This window comes from Sminthopsis crassicaudata, chromosome 1 (genome assembly GCF_048593235.1).
Source record: "Sminthopsis crassicaudata isolate SCR6 chromosome 1, ASM4859323v1, whole genome shotgun sequence".
Classification (NCBI taxonomy): domain Eukaryota; kingdom Metazoa; phylum Chordata; class Mammalia; order Dasyuromorphia; family Dasyuridae; genus Sminthopsis; species Sminthopsis crassicaudata.
In genome coordinates this window covers 394,283,563-394,308,176 of record NC_133617.1, presented here as the reverse complement: position 1 = coordinate 394,308,176, position 24,614 = coordinate 394,283,563, and the positions used below count along the sequence as shown (strand labels likewise).

At 43.8% G+C, this 24,614-nt stretch overlaps 2 protein-coding genes across 3 annotated transcripts in view; both read left to right on the top strand.

Annotated features, from left to right (window-relative positions):
- The window catches only part of WDR90 (WD repeat domain 90), a 53,691-nt gene extending 48,615 nt beyond the window's left edge, over positions 1 to 5,076 (top strand). Inside the window, exons 39-43 of one of the 2 annotated variants that reach the window (XM_074279781.1) lie at positions 82 to 212; positions 568 to 708; positions 815 to 934; positions 1,332 to 1,416; positions 4,212 to 5,076. In XM_074279781.1, coding sequence (XP_074135882.1) covers positions 82 to 212; positions 568 to 708; positions 815 to 934; positions 1,332 to 1,416; positions 4,212 to 4,480 — 746 coding nt within the window. In that variant the 3' untranslated portion in view covers positions 4,481 to 5,076. Of the gene's footprint in view, positions 1 to 81; positions 213 to 567; positions 709 to 814; positions 935 to 1,331; positions 1,417 to 4,211 lie in introns of those variants that run through there. The other variant, XM_074279782.1, reaches the window with a different exon arrangement.
- A 715-nt stretch (positions 5,077 to 5,791) lies between these two features.
- Positions 5,792 to 24,033, top strand: RHOT2 (ras homolog family member T2). Its single transcript, XM_074279783.1, has 19 exons — positions 5,792 to 5,922; positions 6,084 to 6,142; positions 9,137 to 9,218; positions 9,392 to 9,435; positions 10,001 to 10,054; positions 11,888 to 11,940; positions 12,143 to 12,251; positions 13,359 to 13,460; positions 14,427 to 14,525; positions 14,794 to 14,902; positions 15,343 to 15,463; positions 16,895 to 16,979; positions 17,208 to 17,353; positions 17,461 to 17,561; positions 17,656 to 17,786; positions 18,007 to 18,087; positions 19,235 to 19,357; positions 19,631 to 19,833; positions 21,064 to 24,033. Exons 1-19 carry the CDS (start codon positions 5,886 to 5,888, stop codon positions 21,179 to 21,181), a joined length of 1,857 nt encoding a protein of 618 aa, XP_074135884.1. The 5' UTR covers positions 5,792 to 5,885; the 3' UTR covers positions 21,182 to 24,033.
- Positions 24,034 to 24,614: the final 581 nt, after the last annotated feature.

Sequence of the window (24,614 nt, the reverse complement as noted above, 5' to 3'; positions counted from 1 at the left end):
TCTAGTTTTCTGCTTTAGTTTCTGTCCAGGGGTTCCATGCTGTGAGAACTACAGTGTTTTCCCATCATTTTGGACCCACAGGTCAGATCATCATTTCTGGAGACAAAGATGGGATTGTGGCTGTGAGTAGCCCAAGGACAGGAATTACCCTACGATTGTTGGATGACCACAAAGGCTCGCCTATCACTGTGATCCAGAGCAAAAACAGAGAGGTAAGGTCAGGTAGTAATGTACAATAAACGTTGGGCTTTTGACACTGAGGCCCAGCCTGACTTAAGACCCTCCTAAAAAAGAGAGTTTAAGACTAGTTTGGTGAACTATAACTGCTAGCATAGCCAATGTGGAAATATGTTTTGGGTGACTTCATATAAATAATGGATGTAATGTGTTTTTGTCTTCTTGATGGGCAGAATGAAGGGAGAGAATTTAGAACTAAAAATAAAAATTTTAAATAAATAAAAGGACTATAATTGATAGGGAGCTGGAGGCTTATATTGTGGAAGTCTCATTGTGTCAGTTTCTAACTCTTAAGAGCCTATGACTAGATCTCTTTCCTTCACTCTCTAGTACTATGACTTTGGTTTGGAAGGTGAACTATGGTTGGCTGCCAGTGCAGATCGAAGAGTTAGTGTCTGGGCTTCAGATTGGCTCAGAGACAAATGTGAGCTTGTTGATTGGCTAAGCTTTCCAGCCCCTACCAACCCAAAGGTAAGAGTGTTCAGCTTAGTTGTTTTTTTTGTTTTTTTTTTTTTGGAGGGGGGTGACATTACTGATCTCTCCCCTGATCTTTCTCACTTTTGATTTTTTCCTACAGATCACTACCAACTTACCTCCTTCTCTAGCTGCTTTCTGCCCTTGGAACAGCAGCATGCTGATCTATGTTGGCTTTGGATTGAAGGAGGAGGTCCTCTTTTACAGCCTCCATCAGAAACAGGTACTTGTACATCTTCCAGAAAAAGACTGGTTAGGCCAAGATAAGGAATACCTTTTTAAAAGGGTGATCTTTGCACCACAGACCAGTTTAGGCCACAGTATAAAAGAGGTCACACCCTTGCTGAGTCTTTGTGACAGGGCACCATGTGTCCTGGGGTAGATGGATTTAAGTCAGCATCACTGGAGGTTAACCAGGAGGTTAAAAAGAGATACCATTTCTTACTTCAGACTTTAATATCCTAGAATATGCCCAAGCACAGTACTGATTATGAAACTAGTAGGACTGAATAAAAAAGCATTCCTCAGCAGTCTGGGCCTCCTTCTTAGTGGCCATCAGTACACAACTGCACTGCTACCTGTTGGCTCAACATAGTATGACACTCTTTTTCTGTCTTCAGGTTGTAGAAAGGATCCCCTTGTCTTACTTTGCAACCTCCCTCTGCCTTTCCCCAGGATCATCCCTCATAGCTATTGGATACTGTGGTAAGTGTCTCCTCAGCCACAAAATAGGGAGAGGGCACCAGAGCTCTTCCCTGGGCCTATACTTGAAATCTGAAAACTCCCGGAGAGAACTATTGAGGTTCAGCAGGAAACCCCAAGAGATTGGGGTCGAAGATCAGTGTCATGAGGTCTCTCAAAAGAATTTGTAGGCTTGAACCCATTTCCATGTCAAGTTTATTGTAAATGTAACACCAATTGAGGGGGCTAAGTTCCAAAAGGATTTAGCAAAGAACCAGGAGAAAAATGATAAATTTATAGGACAAAGTTAAGAGAGACCAGAGCTTCATGTTACTTATTTGCTAATTTTATAGCAAAGAGGTAGATTTTAGGGGTGCTCTATTCACTGTTGTCTCAGGAACTGTCAGGCCTGATCACTGACCAGCAGATTATCTGACAGTCAGCAATGTTTGTAGGACTTTCCTACGGTCAGAAGACTTCAGAATCATTGACAAACAGATTGTTAGAACAATAGCACTCTAAGGACCTCAGGATCACTGCTATATAAGAAGCTGTACTCCCTTCAGTACCATGCCTTACATGGCATTTGATCTCTCTACTGTCCTCTCCCTCATTCCTATTCTTTCATCCCCACTGGTAGAAACTGGTTTGAGTAATGTTATAGTTTTTCTCCATGTTGGAGAAGACATATTTGTTGGGAATTTAGTTTGCTCAATAATCCAGGCTTTTTTCAGGAGTTGAGGTAGGTGTTTGAATTCTGACTTTTGTTATCTACCTAAAGGAAATTGAATCTCTAAACAGGATAGGGCCTTTCATATAGCAATCAATTCATCTCAGTAAACACTTACTCTGTATCTACTGTGGGCTAGGCTTTGGGAATACAGAAAAAGGCAAAAAGACATTTCCTGCCCTCATTCTAAACCAAGGGGAAGCCAGGAAAATAATTATATGCAAAGCAAGCCATATAGAGTGTAAAAAGGAAATAATTAGCAATGGAAAGGCACTGGGGTTGAGGAAGGCTTCCTGATGTAGGTGAGATTTTAGTTGGAACTTAAAGGAAGCCAGAAAGTTCAGTTTTTGGAGCCAAGGAGGTTGAATGTTCTAGGCATGGGGGACAGCCAACAAGAATGCCTTCAGCTAGAGATGTATCTTGTTTGTGAAACAGCCAAGAGGTCTGTGTCAGTGGATTGAGGTAGGGGAGGTAGGGGATAAAAGACTGGAAAGGCAGGAAGAAGCTAGATTATGAAGGGCTTTAAATGTTATGCTGAACATTTTTTATTTGATCCTGGAAATGATAGAGAGAAACTGGAGTTTTATTGAATAGTGTGGAAACATGATCAAATCTGCACTTTAGGAAAATCACTTTAAGGGCAGGATACAGGATGAATTGGAATGAGAAAAGCACTGAGGCCGACCAACGTACCAGCAGTCTACTGCAATAATCTGAAATAATGTAATGAGGGCCTGCCCCAGAGAGTGACAATATCAGAGGAGAGAGGAGAGCTTATTCCTGTGATATTGCAATGGTAAAATTGACAGGCTTTGGCAATCGTTTAGATATGAGAGGTGAGAGATAGGAGTCCAGGAAGAGTCCTAGATTGAGAGTCTGAGAGACTGGGAGGAGAGAGGGAGTAGGATTTAGGGGGAAAGACAATGAGTTTTATTCTGGATATACTGAGTTTAAAATGTGTACTGGGCAACCAGTTTGAGATGTCTGAAAGAGAATTTGAGCTGTGAAGGTGGAAGTCAGCAGAGAAATTGAGTCAGAAAAGATAAATTTGAAAATCATTGACATAAAGGTGAAATCCATGGGAGTTGATGTAAGTGAAGTAGTATTGAGGAAGAATTGAAGAGGGTCCTGAGAGTCAACAGCAAAGGAGGAGTGATCAGATAGGTAGGAGGGGAACCAGGAGAGAGCCTTCTCCTGAGAGTATCAAGGGAAGAATGAATGATCAATAGGCTGCTGATAGGTTGAGGAGAGTGAGGATTGAGGAAGGGTTGGATTTGTCAACTAAGAGGTCATCTGCAACTGTGAGAAGGCTAGTTTCAATGGAGTGATAAGGTTGTAAGCCAGATTGTAAGAGAGTGAGGGGAGAAAGTAGAGGAACAGATTGTAGATATCCTTTGGAGGAGTTTGGCTACAAAAAAAACAGAAAAAAATCTTGGATCATGTTTAGCAAAGATAAGAGGATTGGAGAGGGAAGTTCAGGAGAGGGGAAATATGAGCATGTTTTATTGTTGTGGTTGAATTGTTTTAGTCATGCCTAGCACTGTGACCCCATTTTCTTGGCAAGAGATACTGGAATAATTTTGCTATTTCCTTCTTCAGCTCATTTTACAGGTGATGAAGGTAGGCAAACAGAGTCACACAGTAAGCATCTGAGACTGGATTTGAACTCAGGTTCTCCTAACCCCACTTCGGTGCCCTAGCCACTGTGCCATCTAGCTGCCTGAGCATGTCCTGCTGAAACCCCTGCCCATGATGAAATGCTTACTTCTGTAGGCCTCTGCATCAAAATCAAGGGTTAGGGCTGAGGGTGTGGGATGGAGGTGGGATGGATGAATTTCAGGGAAAATTCCCTCTTATCAGAGATTCCTGATATTGATATTTAGGACCAATGTGATTTTTTTTCTCAGCCTAGATTGACTAGATTACTCCTGAGGCACAGAGTCAGATTAGAAAACAACTTTTAAACCACTGAATTGTTTAGTATGATTTGAGTACCTTTCCTTTGCTGCTTTCTGAAGCTACCATAACATGGCACAGATCCTAAGGGAAGAGACATAAGACCCTGCTGTTTACCCTTATGTACCCACAGAGCGATTGCTGAGGCTGATTGACTGCATGTCGAAGACTGAGCAAGACTTTGTGGGGCACAACGATGCTGTCCACCTTTGCAGATTCACACCATCTGGCCAACTGCTCTTCACAGCAGCTTACAATGAGATCCTTGTGTGGGAGGTGTTGGGCCTGGGAGCAGCAGCATCCAGAGAGCCCAAGAACATCCCTCTTAGACCTCAGCCACATAGACTTGGATCCTCAGGGGACCTTTCCGTCCAGTTTGCTGACCTGACTGTGGCTCAATGAAAACTTGTTCCATAAATCACATAGCTCATTTTAAAAAGCTTATCCTGGCCAAAGGAAGTCAGCTGCAGTCAGGGACTGAGAATGGACTCTTCACAAACCTCTTTGATAAATCCAGTGACTAAGGTGAGAAGGTTGGACCATTTTCCTCACCAGGGCAAGAGCTAAATCTACTGATCAGGTACACAGTAGCTTTGGCCTGTTCATGCTCCAGAATGTTCCTGTCATCCTAGCCCCTCCCCCAATCATTTTCAATGATCTAGCTCCCCAGAAAAACTGCCCCTAAAGGAAAATGCTCTGGTAACAGAGCAGCCCAATCAATTGGATCTGTTAAATGGGCCTGTATTTTATATGTATGTGTGTGTTTTTCAATATATGTTTTTGCCTTAAGATAATCTATTTTGAGGTCTTCAGCTGTGGGACTGCAAGACTTGATGCTAAGCCAAGAAACAATTTTTATAAATCAAACAGGCCAAAGCTGCTGACTTAAATGTTATGGAAATATGTAAAATACTTGCTGCCCTTTTATTTGTAGGGTTTTTTTTTTTAATGTTTCTATACTTGTACAGTTTTGAAATAAAAGTGGGTGTTTGCAGTCTGGCTGAAAGCTCCTTCCTGAAGAATTTTAGGTGATCGTGTACTTTTCTCAGTTCCTCTTCTCCAAGGAACCTCACTTTGCCCGCTTGACCATTCTGAGGAAGAGGAGGAAACTTTTCATGAACTCCAGGGAAAAGATTTGTGGCTTCGCTGGGAGAAGCCAGAGGTTTCCATGAGGGCTCCTGCCTAATTCTTCAGGACCTCAGCCTCTTGCTTCCCCTTCTCCCCGCTCACAGCCGGAGGTGGGGTTAGGTTAGGAGCCTCCCAGGAGGCATGCCGACCCACTATCAAGCTGCCATTTTCAGCACCCACCACCTCCATTCAGCTTCTGCCCTCAGGGCAGAGTCCCAGGCAGGCTCCTACCTGGTCCGTAGATTGGGAGTGTCCTTTCCCATGGCCAAGTAGTTAGTGTCAGACTCAAGGCTCCTGATCCCAAGGCCAATGCTCGTTTTTGGTTTTGTTTTTTTCTAAAAAATCATTTTTTACCCACCGCAACAGTCCTCCTCAGACATGACAGTGGGCATGAAGACGCACGCCTCTTCTGCAGCTGCAGAGTGCCTTATAAACACTTCCACTGAGGCCTTGGGGAGAAAGCAGGTCCGCCGCTAGCGGCCTGGGTGCAGTGCCCATCGTGGAGCACGAGATGGCGCCGCTGCGTGTGCGCCGTGGCTGCTGGGAGCCGCTCTAGGCCGGAGCCGGCTCCGCGGCGCTCTCTGGTGCAGGCAGGCGGGCCGAGCAGGAGCTGGGCCGGAAGTGCGGTTTGAGGGTGGCCAGCGGCCGGCGGAGTGTAGCCGTGGCCTCTCCTGGAACCATGAAGCGGGACGTGCGGATCCTGCTGCTGGGCGAGGGTGAGCACGGCGGCGGGGGGCCGGGTCCAGTCAGCCCGGGCGTCCGCGGGCGGCGGGGGAGGGGGGAGAGGGGAGAAAGGGGAGAAAGCTCCTGGCTTGACCTTGGGCGAGGGGCCGGGAGGGCGCTGCGCTGACCCGCCCCCTCCCGTCTCCTCCTGCAGCCCAGGTGGGGAAGACTTCCCTGATCATGGCCCTGGTGGGCGAGGAGTTCCCGGAGGAGGTGAGTGCCGCCCCGCGCCGGCATGCCCGGCCGCACTTTGCAGAGTGGGGAGCGGGGGCTCCGGGCGCCGCCGGCTCTGAGTCACGTAAAAGCGGCCGGATCGGGATCGGGATCGGGACCCGGGGCCGCCCTCGGCCTCGTGGAGGTCTCCGTGCGCCGCCGGGCCCCGGTGGGGGCGGGGGCTCGCCCGGGGCTGCTGTCCGGCGGCTGGCTCGGGCGGGAGGGGTCTGCTCCCGGGAAGACGGTGACTCCGCTCCGGGGGCGTGGTGGGCCGGGGGCTTCTCACTGGGGGACCCCTCCGCCGCTGTGGGGGAAGACTCAGGAATCCTCTGTGTCCCCCTTCTGTAAAATGTTGGGGAATGCTAAGGGGACAACTGTGTAAGGTCATGGAACCCCCAAATGAAAGGCAGAGGGAGCATGGCGGACCCCCCCAGAACTTTAGACCTGGAAAGAACATTAAAGGCATCTAGTCGGCTATCTGTACGGAGCAGGGGACGGGGCCCACAAAGAGTCCGGCCCCAGTCTCGGGAGCAGCCGGGGCAGGATCGGAACGCCGCTCCTCGGGACGGCGTGGGAGTGCAGGGCCCGAACTGCGGCTCTGACTTTACCATTTCCCTGCCTACCGTAATTTCCTTGTTACCCGCCACCTTACATGGCTGCGCCCAGCGTCCCGCCAGTGGAGGAGTCGGACTGGGAGATCTCCCAGCCAGAGTAGTCTGCTTCTGCTTACCCTGCCCGGGATTAGCTGCTTTGTGCGGAGGTGCTGGGATCAGCCGCGACGTGTGCCTCCTCCTTAAGCCTGTGCCCTGTGAGAAGCTGCTCTGGGCACTTAGTAAGCAGCACTGCCTGCAGAGATTACTGGCAAGGAACGGCAGCTTCAGCCCTAAGCAGCTCTGGGTCCGCCGCCTTCAAGAGGCTTTAGGTCACCCCGATGGGTGAAGGAGGTGGGGAGTCCTTGTTTTCTTTCATTTGTATGGGGTTTGCATAGAACTATGGAAACCATACTGCCTGTTCTCAGGCAGTAAAATTGTGACTTCCCTAAGGCCTGTGATTTGATTTTCTTATTTTGTATTTCTGCCATCTGGGCAGTCACTCACCCCGAATTAAATTACTCTGGCTTGTGGGGGGGAGGAGAATAAGGAATAGAGGCAGATAATGAGAGCAGCAGAGACTTTATTAAGCACCTGCTATGTGACACATAGCCACTGAGAATACAAATACAGACAGTTCCTGCCTAGAAGGAGCTTCTGTTCTACCAGGGATACATCATGTTCATAAATACACAAATACCTAACTTATACAAAACAAATACAAAGTTATTTGCTGGGACCCAGGGAGGTGACTAAGATTGAGGAATTAAGAAAACGCCTCTTTTAAAAAAAATGCTTTTGAATTTAACATTGAACAGATTAAAGATGTTCTGAGAGGTGGAGATGACAGAGATTCCTCTTCCAAGTATGGAATAGGAAAAGATATGGAGCTGGAATGTTGTCTTAGAGACCAGCAAGCATGCTAGGTTAGTTGATTCATACAATATGTGGTGGGAAGTAACCTTTAAAAGGTTAGCCAAATGGTGAAGAGTTACAATAGGGGGATGCTGAGGCTTCTCAAGCAGGGGGGGTGGCTAAATGGGCTTTGGAGAACCTGAGTCTGAATCTAGGCTATTTCCTGCCCATGACCATGGTCTCTTTGGAACTGTTTCCTCATCCATGAAATGGGAAGAGGAAAGGAGGGGGATATTTAGGGTAGGACTAGATGACCTTTTGGGTCCTTTCTGGCTATAAATGCATTTATTTTTTTATTATAGTTTTCTATTTACCAGATATATGCATGGGTAATTTTTCAGCATTGACAATTGCCAAACCTTTTGTTCTAATTTTCCCCCTCCTTCGCCCCCCCCCTCCAATGGCAGGTAGACCAATACCTGTTAAATATGATAAAGTATATGTTAAATACAATATATGTATACATGTCCATACAGTTATTTTGCTGCACAAAAAGAATCAGACTTTGAAATAGTGTACAATTAGCCAGTGAAGGAAATAAAAAATGCAGGCAGACAAAAATAGAGGGATTAGGAATTCTATGTAGTGGTTCATAGTCACCTCCCAGAGTTCTTTTGCTGGGCATAACTGGTTCAGTTCATTACTGCTGTATTGGAACTGATTTGGTTCATCTCATTGTTGAAGAGGGCCTTGTCCATCAGAATTGATCATCGTATAACATTGTTGTTGAAGTGTATAGTGATCTCTTGGTTCTGTTCATTTCACTCAGCATCAGTTCATGTAAATTTCTCCAGGCCTTTCTGAGATCCTTCTGCTGGTCATTTCTTACAGAACAATAATACTCCATAACATTCATATCCCACAATTTATTCAGCCATTCTCCAATTGATGGGCATCCACTCAGTTTCCAGTTCCTCTAGCTATAAATTTATAATCCTCTGAGCTTATACCCATGCAAGGTCATTTTTTCTTTTTTAGTTAGAGGATAATGATAGGACATGAAAATAGTCTTGGACTCCATGCCTTATAAGGAATATTTGTAAGGGACTGATGGCCAGTGTTATGGGACGTCTCATTTCTTCTGCAGCTTCCAGGTTGCTTGCAAGTTGCCAGGCTAGGTTGAATGTCACCGTTTTTAAAGGGATTATTTTTTATCTCAGTCCTGACTTGAGGGAATTGATGAAAGCAAGTGGCTAGGCTACTAAGTTTTTCCCATCATGTTTATCAAGATTTCCCCTGAATCACAAGGGAAAAGTTACTTAGTGGTTCCTGGAACAATGGGTGTAATGATTTGTGGACAGTGGACAGTAATTGGTCTGAGAAAGATTTTATGTTATCTAGCTTTTGTGTCTTTATGCCTCAGGAGTTTGTCTCACTCTTGAGACTAGAAGTTGTAAGATTTTTACTGGCATATTCTATTTTCACTGTAAAATCCTACTCTTTACCTACAAATCATCTCTGCCCTTATGTAAACATTTGTTTTTCTAAGGTTCCCCCTCGAGCTGAAGAGATCACAATTCCAGCTGATGTTACCCCTGAGAAGGTGCCCACTCACATTGTTGATTACTCAGGTAGGTCCCTTCCCCTCTGTGTCCCGGGGCAAACACTGCAGTCCATATCTGCTCCCAGAAGCAGCTTCCTCGGTGGAAATCATCCTGCACACCGTTGTTCTATCCTGACCTGATCCAGGGATCAAGTACAAGTGGGTGATTCAACATTGGGTAATGGTGTCTTTTCATTTCAGAAACAGAACAGACGGAAGAAGAGCTACAGGATGAGATCCACAAGGTGAGATTATAAACTATGGAGTAAAATGGGAAATAGAAAGAGCTAATGTGTTAGAATGTGGTGGGGAAAAAAAACAACAAACCAACAGTAATCTGGAAACTTGGTTCTCATCATGGCTTTGCCACTTACTTTCTTTATGACCTTAGATAAGTTCCTCCCCTTTATTTCAGGTCTCCAATGAGGCTTCCATCCATATTGTGAACAGGGTTAGACTTAGGCAAACATTAAAGCCCTTTTTTTTTCTAATATTCTAAGATTCTAGGGTATGAGCTTTACAAGGGTTTTCTTTGGAAAGTGACTGGCTTTGATAGGCCAATGCTTAGTCACCCCACTTATTAGAATCATCTTTTATTGCATATGGACCACGAATAAAATGCCAGTCCAGGGTAGAGGTCTCAACTCCTGAACTAAGCCTGGCAACACTTAAGCAGGAGGGTATGGAATGTAATGATCAATAGGGAAAAAGAAAGATGGGAAGATTTTGTAAGAGCAACGATCTCCTTGTTCTAGGTATTGGGTGGTCCAGCTTCTAATATTTCATTCCCATTATATATTCTTTTTAAAGGCAAATGTAGTGTGCATGGTGTATGATGTTTCTGAGGATTCCACCATTGAGAAGGTAAGATAGTTTTCACACTCAAACTGTTTCATAGGACCTACAATTGCTGCTTTCTCTTAGAAGTTGATCCACAATGATTAGCTCCCACTATGTACAGAGACCAATAATAAGAGGTGATATAGGACAGGGTGAGGAGGAGAAATCCAGAAGAAGCAGAAGACACAAATCCATGTAGAACCACATACAGTCTATTGAAGGAATGATTGGAATCAAATATAAGTGTTAAGGGAGCTCTTTGGGTTACCTTATTGCCAAGACTTTTTTATAGAAGTTTTGTGAAGCAGCTACTTCTCAATAATTTGTTATTGGGGTCACAAAAACTTGTGATTGGAATCTACATTGGAACCATTAAACCTCATTTTAAGAATAATTTTAAATTCTCTTTTAATATTTGCCCAAAGTCAACTAAAAGCAGACAGGTTTACACCTCTCCCTGTCTTCACATCCCTTTACCTTTTCCCCTATAGCTGTAAGTTGTTTTAAAAAACAAAACAAAACAAAACAAAAAAACAGGGAAATTTGTAAAGGCTGAGAGAAAGGGGAAAAGTCCTTATGACTGCATAGCCTTCTCTATAATATCTAAGGAATATTACAGAACTGGTTGTAAGGTCGAGAGCTCTCATATTTTGTGTTGCCTACTCTCTTCTCTGGAAGGATTGCAGGCAGTTAATTTTATTTTCTTTGCCATCTGGCATAAATCATTACTCACTTTAGAGGGGCCAGTGAGTAAATAAGGGGCATTTTGCAAGGTTTCCCTCTTGCCTGGTGAAAGTTGAGCATATCCCTGAGGGGCCACCCTGTTCTCTTAAGGATAAACTATATAAAGTAGAAAGCCTCTGGTCAAAGGGCAAGGTCTTCTGGATCTGTACCAAGAACAATGTGGTCTAGTATTCATGGGAGATTGCTGTTAACCAAACTGACAGCCCAGGGCAGGTTGCTTCCTTCATTGGGAATTTGGAGCTAAAGTATGTCTTTGCCCAAGATGTGTCCTTTTGGCAGTTGTGATATTGATTCAAATGTAATACCTCATTATTAAATTTTCCCTGATTCACCCAGCTAAAAGTCAGTTTTTCTCTCCATTTAACTTCCATGAAACTAATTGTACTTGCCTCATTTTGTAGCTATTTGTGCACATATCTCCATTTAAAAGTCAGAATGGCTCAGTGGATAAAGAACTGACTTCAAAACCTGGAAGACCGGGGTTAAGTCCTATTTCTGGCACATACTGTCTCTGTAACTCTGGGCAAAACACTTACTTTACTAGAGGTGTCAGATTCAAGGGCCACTATTCCAGAGTACTGCTAGAACCAGATTAAAATGTAATTAGGGGGGCAGCTAGGTGGCGCAGTGGATAGAGCACCAGCCCTGAATTCAGGAGGACCTGAGGTCAAATCTGATCTCAGACACTTAATACTTCCTAGCTGTGTGACCCTGGGCAAGTCACTTAACCCCAGCCTCAGGGAGGGGGAAAAAAATGTAATTGGGAAGAATTTTAACAAAATAAATAAAAATATATTATAATATTGATAACATTAATTTGTAGTTTTCCAAGTTGTTATGCAGCTACAAGGATCTATTTATGTTTGATTTTGATACCACTACTCTAGGCTATTCTTTAATGGCTATAAGTTTCAAAGGCAGTATTCCCTTGCATTGGTAGAGGGAATTCCTTATTGCTGTAAAATCACAGGCTCAGTTTAAATCAGTCCCTTATATCTAGTCACTTATTTCTAGAAAGAAAGTTTCCTTGGGATAAGATCTCTCTTATTCATCTATATGGCAGGTGCTCAATAACTGTTTCCTGAATGCTGGGGGGGGTGATTCATTTTTCAGATCCGAACAAAGTGGATTCCATTGGTGAATGGGAAAGCAGATAAAGGGCCCAGGTACTAAATGTGATTATTCTGAAATGAATGGGAGGTGGCTTTGGTATGGTCTGTATTCCAAGCACAACCCTTTCCATCACTTGTACTTGGGAGACTTTTCAGAGGGGAAGGATTGGAGGACTAGTAGATAACAATTAAGTCTATCCACTGCTCTCCCAATCCTTCCCCTCTGAAAATCCTCCATTTTTTATTATCTTCCCAGAATCCCTATCATTCTGGTGGGAAACAAGTCAGACCTACGTTCTGGAAGCTCCATGGAGACCATTCTGCCAATCATGAATCAGTTTTCTGAGATAGAGACATGTGTAGAGGTGAGTGATAAACCAGGACTGGAGAGGCCACAAACAAGAAGTAGAAATAAATGATATGTTTAATCTATCTTGGATTTCTTGCTGCTTCAGGGAGGGGGGAAGGAGAAAAATATGGAACATGAGATTTTGCAAGGATAAATGTGGAAAACTACCTTTGCATGCATTTTGAAAAATAAAAAGCTGCTATTTTTAAAAAGTAAAATGACAAAAGGATCACTTTAGCATAGTTCCTCCCTTATTGTGAAGGAATCTGGTTAAATCACCAATTTAATAAGGGACATATGTTAGATCTGGGATTGTTTCTACCTTGTTTCCTCTGTAGTCCCTGTATGTTTTATCATTGTTGTAGGACCATAGAGAATCCAAAAAAATCATGATGTCTGCCTTTAAGAGTCTTTAGTCTAGTTTAAGGATAAGACATAAAAAGAAAGCATGCTTCAAGCAACAAATGAGATAGCCAAGAAAAGCCATAGGAGTCAGGAATTCATTTCATTTCTATTGTAAAAAGGAGAGAAAAATCACCAGCTGCTGTGGTCAGGGAAAGCTTCCTGTAGGAAGTGGGGATTTGAACTGTGTGTTTATGAATGGACAGGATTAGGACAAATGTAAAGGAGTGAGAATAATATCCAGGTGGTGGAAAGGGAAACAATACAAGTTAAAGGAAGTAGAGGAACAGTGAAAGGTGTTTTGGAGAGAAGTTAAATAATTTGCTTTACTAAAGAAATTCTTGGTAGGGAGTAGTGGAAAGTAAGGCTAGGAAAGGAAATTTGAGCCAGTTTATGGAGAGATTTTAAATGCCAGGCCAAAGTCAAACTTTCTCCTTGACAGGAGGAAGTAATCCAGGGTCATCCTTTTGTGTATTCATCCCATGATTTACAGCCAGATGAATTGTTCCAGTTTTCAAAACAGAGCAGGGAAGAATTCTCCTGAGCAAAGCTGTATATTGCTACTAATAAGAATAGTGATGGTAGCAGTTCTATGTTACTTCAGTTTTGTTCTTGAATGGTATCTCCGACTTGATTTCTTCTGATCTCAGATCCATCTTCTGGAATCTTGAGGAATAGTTGTGTTCCTTGCTCACACTCTGTTTTGTTGTGTTTCTCCTAGTGTTCTGCCAAGAACTTGAAAAACATCTCGGAATTGTTCTATTATGCTCAAAAGGCAGTTTTACACCCTACTGCCCCGTTGTATGATCCAGAGGAGAAGCAGGTGAGAATGTTAGGTATCTGTGTAAAGATGAAGGCCCACTTGGGTTTGGCATCCCCTTTGAAGCCAGAAGTATCTGAATGCTGACCACTTGAACATTCACCTATTTAATCCTTTAATATTTCTGTTTTTTGTTTTCAAGCCTGTTGCAGGAAAGGCAGCTCAAACTGGTATAGTCTTTTGATCAGAGATCATAGAATGGCAGATTACTTTGTTTAACCAGCTTATTTTACAGATAAGGGAACAAACCTAGAAAGAGGAAAATGAGTTATTTAGCATAGCTGGAATTAGAATCCAGAGTTCCTCATTGTAATATTCAGTACCTTTTCTAGTTGGCCTAGAACTTTCGTTTAGTTTTAACATGAACCAAAAGCTCAAGACTGAGTCCTACCAGCTAAAGATACCCCTAGGCCAAAGAAACACAGAGCCCTTTTAACTGGAACTCCTATTGGTACCATGTTTTGTACATTTCACTTGTATCCTTCCAACAATCATAGTGTTTTGTGGTGCAATCCACAAATGCTATCCAAGGGAAGATAGCCAGTTCTGAAACATTTGTATCAGTGGGAGACAACAGAACCATATGTTATTTCAGGCATATACTCCTCAGCCCTGGTTTTAACTCCAAGTTTGGCTTCTTTCCCTTCTCAACCCTTGCCTGAGCTGCTCCCAGGACAAAATAGATGGCTATATTATCTTCCTTGTTTGTTGTTGTTGTTGTTGTTGTTGTTGTTGTTTTTTAAACCTCATGTGCTCTTAGTTAAGTGTGACCAAGAATGGAATGATAAGAGCAGAGAGAAGAAGTGCTGCCTAATTTACCAAGTGGGTAATGGGAAGTAGAGAAGATTGCCTGCCCAATTCTATTTCCTAAGTCCTTCCATTTCCAGGAATGTTTGGCTTCTTTGTGGTTTAGGGATTGGCTTCATGTGACTTTGTTAGGTGGACAAGTTTTAGTTTGTTTCCTCACAGCTAAGACCAGCTTGTGCTCAAGCACTCACCCGCATCTTCAGACTCTCTGACCAGGACAACAACCAGGTGCTGAGTGATGATGAGCTCAATTACTTTCAGGTGAGCACATCATGGAATCGCTCTAACTATAGCAAAGACTACTGCTGTGTTAGAAGCATCTCCTCGAGTATTTTGGCATTTTCTACTTGCTGCTCCTACCTTGTCACATTCATTTAGAACAGCCCTGCCAGTTCTCCTTTCTTCTGGGTTTACAGCTCAGAGCTGTGTCTAACTAGGTGTTTGCAGGCTTTTCTATGTAGCAATAGTGCTGAAGATCTTTGCCTTATTCACTCTCTTAATGTAATATCTCTGTTTCCCTTGGGGTCAGAAATCATGCTTTGGAAATCCTTTGGCCCCCCAAGCCCTGGAGGATGTGAAGATGGTGGTGTGTAAGAACACAACAGATGGTGTGAAGGATGATGGGCTGAGTTTGGATGGTAATTTTTGACTTATATGTATGTCTCCCCTCACTTCTTACTTCTTACTTCAAGACAACCATTAGGTTGTCCACACCAGGAACACAGGCAGACAGGGAGGTGGCTTTGCTCCCTGTTATATTATCAGATTCTGCTTTGAGTATAGGCTGGTATACACAGAGCTCTCTTCCTGTCCTGGATGACTTGGATTTTCTTTTTTAAGATTATAATGATTTTAATGAGGTCTCCAAAAGTTTAGCTGACTTGCCTGCAGTCACTGTGAGTGAAAAATTATATGGGAATGTATTCCATTTCCTCAATGTCCATTATATTGCTTGATCCATTTGGCCTGGTCAAGGGAGCTTGCCTCAGCCCTAATTTTCAGAGGTTTGATAACACATCTGAAATTGCTCCCTGGCTATGGATTGCCTTTATAATTGCTGCCTCTACTTCTCCTACAGGTTTCCTCTTTCTGAATACCCTCTTCATTCAGAGGGGCCGTCATGAGACCACCTGGACCATCCTACGCCGCTTTGGCTATGATGATGAGCTGCAGCTGACTGATGACTATCTTCACCCACTGTATGTGACACTCTGAGGTCTGAAGGGGAAGGAGCTAGAGAATCATGCTAAGCTTTGGTTTCCCTAGGAAGCCAGGCTCTGTGCCTCCCTCGTTAACCTCATGGGATGTGGTGGGATCACCCTGCTATTCAAGCGTAATAGGACCTCCTTTCACTTGATGAATGAAGCTGGTAGTCCTAGTCACCGCTTCTTTACCAGGTGTACCATAACCGAGTACAGAAAAGGCCAATGTTCTCCGTGTGATGATTCCCCTGGGGCTGTCTCAGCCACCGTGTGTCAAGAAGGCTTGTTGTAGTTGGGGTCATAAAATTGCAGCCAGACAACCATGTTTTCCAAACAGAATGGCAAATCTGAACATTATCTCAAACATAAAACATATTTAGCACAATAACCAATCCCTGATTCAGTCACATTAGAGTTTGCTGCTGTTATTCCCCAGTCATCTTAGCTCAGTGCCCAAGCACAATAGGTTTCCTGTCATCAGGAAGAAAATCGTTGTAGACATCGAGGTCTATAGGAAGAAAGAGGCCCAGTCTCCGTTGCTGTATGTGACTTGTTTTCCAGAATCATTGCCTCAGAGGTGGACAATTAAGAGGCTACATAATACAATAACAGCAACATTTTGCCATGATCTGCTATGATTGACTTAACTCTTCTCAGTAATACAGGGCTACCAGTTCCAAACACTCATGATGGAAAAGGCTATTTACATCCAGAAGAAGAACTATGGAGTCTGAATGCAGAACAAAGCCTACTCTTTTCTCTTTTATTTGTTTGTTTTTCATGGCTTTTCCCATATGTTCTATTTCTTCTTTCACAACAGGGGTAATGTGGAAACATATTTACATGACTGTACTTGTATAACTTAAATCAAATTGCTTGCCATCCTGGAGAGGAGGAAAAGAGGGAGAAAATGATGTTGAGCCCTTCCTATCTTTACGAGTAATTGGGAAAAATAAAATGCTTTTAAAAATAATTGGAAAATATTTAACAGAATAAATAAAAATACAATAGAATATAAAAGTCTTTGTACTAATTGGACAGATGGTAGCTGCCTTCCTATTGGAAGTACAGTTATGGTAAACAATGCAGTAACATCCCTGGAAAGTTGGCCACAGTGAGCTTGTACCTTCCCTGGACAGGTCAGCTTTTACTGAGTTCCTACTCTTAGAGGTTTCAAAGAGGGATGGTTTACAAACCTTTAGTTTAAGTGGATCTAGGTCAGAATTAATTTGTATGTATTTATTTGCTGACCTAGTTATGTCAGCATGGTATTCTGAATAAGCCATTTGTTAACAGTAGTCACCAGTGGAAGCTATAACTTGAGAGTAATCCCCAGTCCTCTGTCAGGGTTGAGTAAGTAGTTAATTGCTTTAGGCCCCATCTCCTCATTCCACACCCACCCTAACAATTTTCCTTCTCCGCCTCCAGGATCCGTGTTCCTCCTGGCTGTACCACTGAGCTCAATCACTTTGGTTACCAGTTTTTGCAAAAGATGTTTGAGAAGCATGACAAGGTGAGAATAAAAACACCTTTCAAATTCACCCAGAACAACCACTGTTATTTTCTTCACTAGATCTTGCATGTCTCTCCGCAGTTTCTCCCACATGTCCATGTCAAAACCATAAACACATTTCCCTGCCTGTTCTACCTCCTTAGTCATGATGCACCTATAGCTAGTCATCCTAGCTGCATTGGACCACCCTTTTCAAGGTGGTTACTTGAGACACTTTTGTGTTTCTAGGACCAAGATGGAGCCCTCTCCCCTTCTGAGCTTCAGAGCTTCTTTAGCCCATTCCCTTCTCTGCCTTGGGGCCCTGAACTCTACAATACGGTATGCACCAATGATAAAGGCCTGCTTTCCCTGCATGGATTCCTCTGCCAGTGGACGTAAGCGTAGTCCCTATCCATCCCCTTAACACATGTTCACTTTAGACTTCACTTGCTGTTCCCTTCTTCAACATAACTGGCTGCATTCTTTTTTCATGCTTTCCCAGGTTAGTAACCTACCTAAACATTCATCACTGCCTGGAGCACCTTGGTTACTTGGGTTACCCTATTCTATGTGAGCAAGACTCTCAGACACATGCCATCACAGGTGGGTAGCCTTTCTTCAATTCCCACGGAATGTGAGGGATCCTTAGACACCCCCTTGTGCTCATTGACCACATCATATGTTTTCCCTGTTAAAGTCACCAGAGAGAAGAAGATGGACCTGGAAAAGGGACAGACGCAGAGGAATGTCTTTCTTTGTAAAGTGATTGGTGCTCGGGGTGTAGGCAAGTCAGCATTCCTACAGGCCTTTCTTGGGAAGAACTTAGAGGTGAGTTTGTCCCATTTCCCTCTGTGTATATGGATCCATCTATCTGTCTCACTGTCTTATCAATCTTGTTCTTTAGCTAGCAAAGCCACGGTGTCTCATGTTCTCTCATCCCTAAGTGAGGGGGGCAGACCCTGTTAGATATGGAGATGGGGGAACCTTTTGGGTATATGTTTTATCATTTTGATTTCCTTCTGTTCACCTGTGCCTGCCTTGGTTGCAGGCCCTCAGGAAGCACCCAGGAGAACAGTCCTTCCATGTCATCAACACAGTGCAAGTCAACGGGCAGGAGAAATATTTAATAGTAAGTGTGGGGCTATTCAGAGGTGATGGCAGCTCAGGGAAGGGCCTATTCCTCCCTGGAAATAAACATCCAGCTGTGCCAGGAGATGGGACTGCAATTCCTTTAGACAGCTCTACGAATGGGAGTTTTGTCTGAACTATAATCAGGGACTGTCTAATACCTGCTTTTTGGATTGGGATGTCATTCCTTCCCCACATAGTGCAATTTCATCACTTTGGGATCTTTGCACTTGAAAGTATATAACTTCTGGGTGTCAACTCTCTGCATTGTAAACCTAGGCTGAAATTGGTCTCAGAAGGAAATATTTTCCAGTTGACCCCTAGAGATACTTTGTTGATTCTCTTCCCTTCATTCATGACCTAAAATCAATCAGGGAGATAGAGAGATCCCACTTCCTGAAGCCAGCCCCAAGCCTCTTTTCAGACAAATAGAAAGGTAGCTGGGTTTTATTTTATTTTTAAAATTTTATTTATTTTTGCTAAGGCAATTGGGATTAAGTGACTTGCCCAGGGTCACAGAGGTAGGAAGTGGTAAGTGTCTGAGGCCAGATTTGAACTCGATCCTCCTGACTTCAACGCTGGTGCTCTATCCACTACACCACCTTAGCTGCCCCAAAAACTTCCTTCTAGCTTCCTTAGGTGACTGAGCCTGAAAACTCTTAAAAAGATTTGAGGGAGGTCCATCTGCTTGGAGTATATGTGCTTGAGAACTCTTCTTTCCTGGGGAGGAAGGTTAAGGGTCACTGCTCTGGTAGCTAAGTCTCCAACAGTAAGGGAAACTGTATGGTGCCTAAGAAATGGAGTTTTCTTGAAGACCTATATTTGCATTTTGGACACATTCTACATCTATCATGATAGTTGGGCATCCCTCGTGCATGCAGATCTCTTTGTTGCTTATAGCTAAAGACCCAACTAGATGTAATAAGGAACTTGACCACGGTCAAAGGCAAGGTGATCAAGTGAGAATTTGAACTAGTAGGTGCAGGTCTAGCTCCTGAGCAGAGGAACCTCTGGGATTCTTATTTAGCTGTGGGAGGCCTTCTTTTCTGGCCCTGGGCTGATGGGAAAGTGACCTGCAGCTTATTGGACTCTGGCCTGCTGAGAGCTGACTCAGTGCTCCCTACCTTTGTTGTCTTCCTATCCCTCAGCTGTCTGAGGTAGAAGCAGATACACAATTCACCACAGCAACCAGTACAGCCTGTGATGTCGCCTGCTTGATGTTTGCTGCGAATGACCCTAAATCCTTCACCTACTGCACCAGTATTTATAAGGCAAGTCATTCATTTGCTTCAGATCCTTTTCTTAGAAAGGAAAGGTGCACAGGGCTTGCTGTTCAGGTCAGAACTGAGCCTGGTATGGGGAGGGCATGGGCTTACACATGGCAGCGTGCCCATCTGTCATAGTTGTAGGCATTTCTTCAATGCCTGGCCATCTGCCTGGTGAGGTGTACTTTCACCAGAAACCTTGGAGTTCTAAGAGCCTTCTCCCTAATGAGCCTATAGAGATAGTCTTCACACTGACCTGAGTTCTCTTCCTTTCTGTAGCAATACTACATGGACGGACAGATCCCTTGCCTCTTTGTGGCCTCCAAGTCTGATCTGCCAGAAGTGATCCCACAACACGGGATGTCCCCAGCTGAGTTCTGCTACAGGCACCATCTCCCTCCACCATGCTCTTTCACCAGCAGGGGTCCTAGTGCTCCTAGCACCACTATTTTCACCCGGCTGGCAACTTTGGCCACTTTCCCGTGGGTACCATGGCTAGCATCTTGACTAGAGAGTTGTCATTTTAAACCAAAATATTCAGACTTCAGTGTCCTTGGGGTCCAATGGGAGAATCAGCCTCTTAGGGCTTTCTTGGGGAATTTGATGCCCCTTGAAGAAAGGAAAGGGAAGGGAGGAAACAAGCATTTATTATAAACTGTGCTAAGTGGATTATAAGAGGGAAACAATAATGTTTTACACGAATACATTATTTTTCAGAGTGCTTTACATCCATTTACTCATTTGCTACTCACTCCTAACAACTCTATGAGATGGTCAGGGAGAGGATCATTAACCCCATATGGATGGGGAAAGTGAACCTCAGAGACTTGCTCAGAGTCACAAGAGCAACTGAGATTCAGTCCTGCTTCTAATTCCTAGATTAGTGCTTTTCCCACTACAATAATTTAACTGACCTATGTCATTTAGAGTAATAAGCTCAAGGATTTCATAGGCCGGGGGACCTTTTATAGGATATTTCATCTCCTTTTCCCTGTTTATTCAATCATTTTGAACACAATTAGAACCTAGTTATTGATATTTCTGGAATACCTGCAATGTGTTTTTCATCCCCCTTAGAGTGAATCATGAGAGAAGTCAATTCTTGTCTTCTTCCCCATCCTGCTTAGGAGATGACTTCCAGGCCAGACCATTCTGCCCTCTGGTCATTTTTCACTGCCAGTGTCATCAAGGTCTGAGACTTTAGGGGAGAACCTGGATGGTTATTCCAAGACACTAGCGTCAGGTTAGAAATATGCCATAAGTAGTCCTCAAAAAAAAACAAAAAACCCCACAAAAGTGGAGAATAGAATACTTGTAAAGTGTGCATTATCAATGCAAGTCTATAAGCAGGAAGGCTCTTAGCCCCATGTTGTCCATCATGCCCAATGAACGCTGGTGGGAAGTGCTTCCTCATCTGCTTTACTGTCCTGGGCTCAGAGTAAAGAATGTGGGCAATTGCTCTTGGCAAGTAAATAGTTTTTATTCCAGGGTTTACATCAGTCTTTGAATTAAGAGCTTTGGGATTTTCCTATGTTCTTTTGGCTGGAATCGGCCTTTTTTTTTTTTTTTTTTTTTTTTTTTTTTTTTTTTTTAAATAGAAATGAGAATAACCGAAGAAAGACTATTTGTGGGAGAGGATGATAGTGCTCAAGGGAAAGCACTGGGGAAATGAATGAGTTCATCAAATGTTTATGTGTTCTCCTTTCCTACAGGCACTTGAGTGATTTAGAACTTCGAACAGCCTCTTTTTGGCTCCGGATGACCCTGGGGGCCACTGTGGCTGCAGTACTTGGATTCACCCTTTATAAGACCCTGATGAAGAACAAGTAAGGGGAGGGTCTGGGTCCCACCAGATACTGTTGCTGTAATTGGCTCCTCTTCACCATCCTGCCAGGGCATATCAGGGCTGCCCCTATCCTGGAGGAACACTCCCTGAAGAGCTCTGCCTGCTTCTGCCTCAGAGCACGTTCTATAGCCTGGACTGGTGTTTCGTGATACACCCACCTCCCACTTTCCCCACCTCACTATCTCCTCTAAACTCAGTGTTCCCAATCTCAGGGTCCTTAGGAGGCACTGAGAAAGCAGATGGACCTCCCTCAGATCATAGCTTATATTTTTAGAGTTTTTGCAGTTTTCAGGCTCAGTCACCTAAAGAAGCCATCTAACTCTGAAAAGAGGCTTGGGGCTGGCATCAGGAAGTAGGATCTCTATCTTCCCAGCTTGATTTTAGGCTAACATGTGTGAGGGGAAGGGAACCAGCAAAGCTCCAGAGAAAGCCTATGGTGGTCAACAGGAAGATATTTCCCTCTGACCCCAACTTTCAGCCTAGGCTTATAGTGGGGAAAGTTGACACCCAGAAAGACCGCAGAAATACAGCCTTTGGGGTTCTCAGCAGTACAAATCTCCCTCCATTAGTCACAAGTTGGGCCCTGGCCCATGCTTACTCATCTGTATCTGACACACTGATTCCCAAAGTAGCATCTCTAGCAGGATTCTGGGCCACATCTTTTTTCCTTAGCTGGCTAAGATGTTCCTGCATCTCCATCTTCCTCCTCCCAGCCTCATGCCCTTGGCCTCTTTCCTTGACTGTAGAGTGCCAGGTGCTTTGCTCTGCTCTAGGGGTTTGTGCCATGCTGGCATTATAGGATTAGGGAATTCCAAAAGAGCCTGTGGTGGGGAGGCATGTGGCCTCAAGAACTTGGAATTCTCTTTAGCCAGTCAACCTTCTTCTTCCTACCTTGGAGCTCTAAGGTTTCCTATGCTGAAATGCATGCTGAAACTTGGATCTAAGAATGAGGATAGGTTGGGGGACAGCACCTGGAGTGAGGGAGACGATTAGGATTTTTCCACCACGAGTGACCCAGATTTTGGACTAATGAAATAATCAACCCTTGTTAATCGCTTCAGTATGCATACTCATTAGGGCATGAAAAAAAGTAATTTTGTTTCCCATTTAAACTGGAAATTTTATATTTTCTATTGCTGGGACCTCACACTTTGAAAAGTGACTTTTTATGTCAGATTTCTTCATCCTCAATCTTTTTTTTTTTTTTTTTTTTTTTTTTTTTTCTGAGGCAATTTTAAGTAACTTGCCCAGGATCACACAGCTAGGAAGTATCTGAGGCCAGATTTGAACTCAGGTCCTCCTAACTTCAGGGCTGGTGCTCTATCCACTGTGCTGCCTAGCTGCCCCCATCCTCACTCTCAATGTGGGCTAGAATTCATGCCTTTTCTCCCTCTACTTCCTTTTTCTCTTCCTCTCCCTTTCTATAAAGGCATATCTCTTGAAAAATTTTCTGCGAGGAATGATCTCCCTGTCATATCCATGTCTGTTGTCCGTCCCTTTCCTTTTGGCACTCAGTGCCTCTGAGTCTGAGTCAGGGGTGAGAAGCAGTCAATTAAGCAGGGAGCAAGACTTGAACCTTTCAAGTACACTCAGGGTAGGGCAGTTTACGTTGTGCTGTTGCAATAGTGTTATGTAAACTACCTTTTTATGCAGTAATCTATTTTTAAAAAAGGATCTATTTTAGAGTCACAGCCTAGATACTTTCCAGCCCTGGTTCTGTGTATCTGGAGCAGTGTTTTATGCTTGGTTTTTACTGACATCAAGGGTCTGTGTTTTATTTACTTAGTTTACTTTAAAGGGAAGGCCTCATGTATTTAAAATAGATATTTTCCATTTGAGGCTAAGTTGTGATTTTCCTTTATGAATAGAAAAAGGGGGTGCTGCATTTCCCTACAACAATCTCTTAAACTTCTCTAGCCCCTAGATTACAAGCAGAGGCATAAAAATGCATAAAAGAAGAGGTAGTATTAGTACACTGTCCTATTCAGCTAGGATCTGTCCTGGGATTGGCATTGTGTAGCTAGCTCTGCCTCATATTGTCAAGAGGTTTCTGTCACTGGGAGTGACATATAGTTTCTGCTGAGGTGGTTTCAAGAGCCCAGGCCTGGTGGTCAAAGGGCTGGAGGAGAGAGAGGTTTTGGCCATCTTTAATCTCCTAAATAAATATGCCCCAAACATTTGCTCTCCGGGTTGTGTCCCCAGGCCATTCCTAGGTAGGGACTGGATTGATTCAACTCAAGAAAGTACAGGCCAAAATCCAAAGTGGGTCCTAGAAGAGAACCAACTAACTTTATGGCATGGAGGAGTGGGTTTCTGGTTCTGTGTGTCCCAACTTCCAGTTTGGGAACAAGTTCCTCAAGAGCCAATGCTCCTGCTACTCTATACTCCCAATTGTTGGACTACCCGTGCCATTTCTTGACACATTCGTTAGAGGCAGTTGGTGTTTTCATAGTAGTAAGGGGCCTTGGGTTTTTTCTGGGTGTGAGAGAGATCTTAGGAGGCTCTGCTAGTCACCAGCCTTCACTAGTAAAGTCTGGGTTAACAGGATGCTCCCAGCTCCAGCATGGCTTTGGAGAATCTAGCCAAGCGCCTCAGCCTGGGATATCTCATTTTATCACTGGCTGTTCCCCATGCTGCTCAGACATCATTTGGACCAGTGTCCTGCTGCCAATGCTGCTCCTTTCCAGCCCAGGAAGAACGAAGTCTGGGTTGGGATCCCAAGAAATACAACTTCTCACCTGCTTTTTGTTTGATTATCATGTTCATTATCCAAAGCCATATAATTTTATGATGGGATAAACACTTTTCAATAAAATAAGTGTTTGTGCACACTGAAGCTGGGTTTGATCCGCTTAATATTAATTAGTTATTGGAAAGACCACTGTAAAATTGGTTTCCCTGAGCTCCAAAGGAAACATGACCACTACCCAAAGGGAAGACAACCTACCATTTCTCATCAGTAGTTTCTGTCCATGGCTTAAAATGCTGGCCCTCACATTTCCAATCCAGTGCATGACTTTTGAGGCCCTGTTGGCTTCTCTTTAGCATCTTGCTCCAGACTCCTGTTTGTTAGAGCAAACTCACACTGGCTTCTCCTGATGTCTGAGCACTGCTGCTGCCCCTTTGGGCAATAGGGATTCATCTGTCAGTGCTTCCATCTTGTAAAGCAGCCCAGACCACTGGCATCTTGTAGAAAGAAGACTGGTCTGAGTTGGACCCTGGCTTTTAAACTTATCCAGGCCACTAGATATGCATCAGGATAACAAGTTACAACATCTGCAGGGGGTCAGTTTCTCCATTTGTAAAGTGATAATGTTTACCTCATAGAGATGCTGTAAGGATCACAGTGAAAATACATCGAGTTCTTTTTAAGAAAATAAAGGGCGTGGAAGAGAGATTTGTCTTTATTTCCCCTCA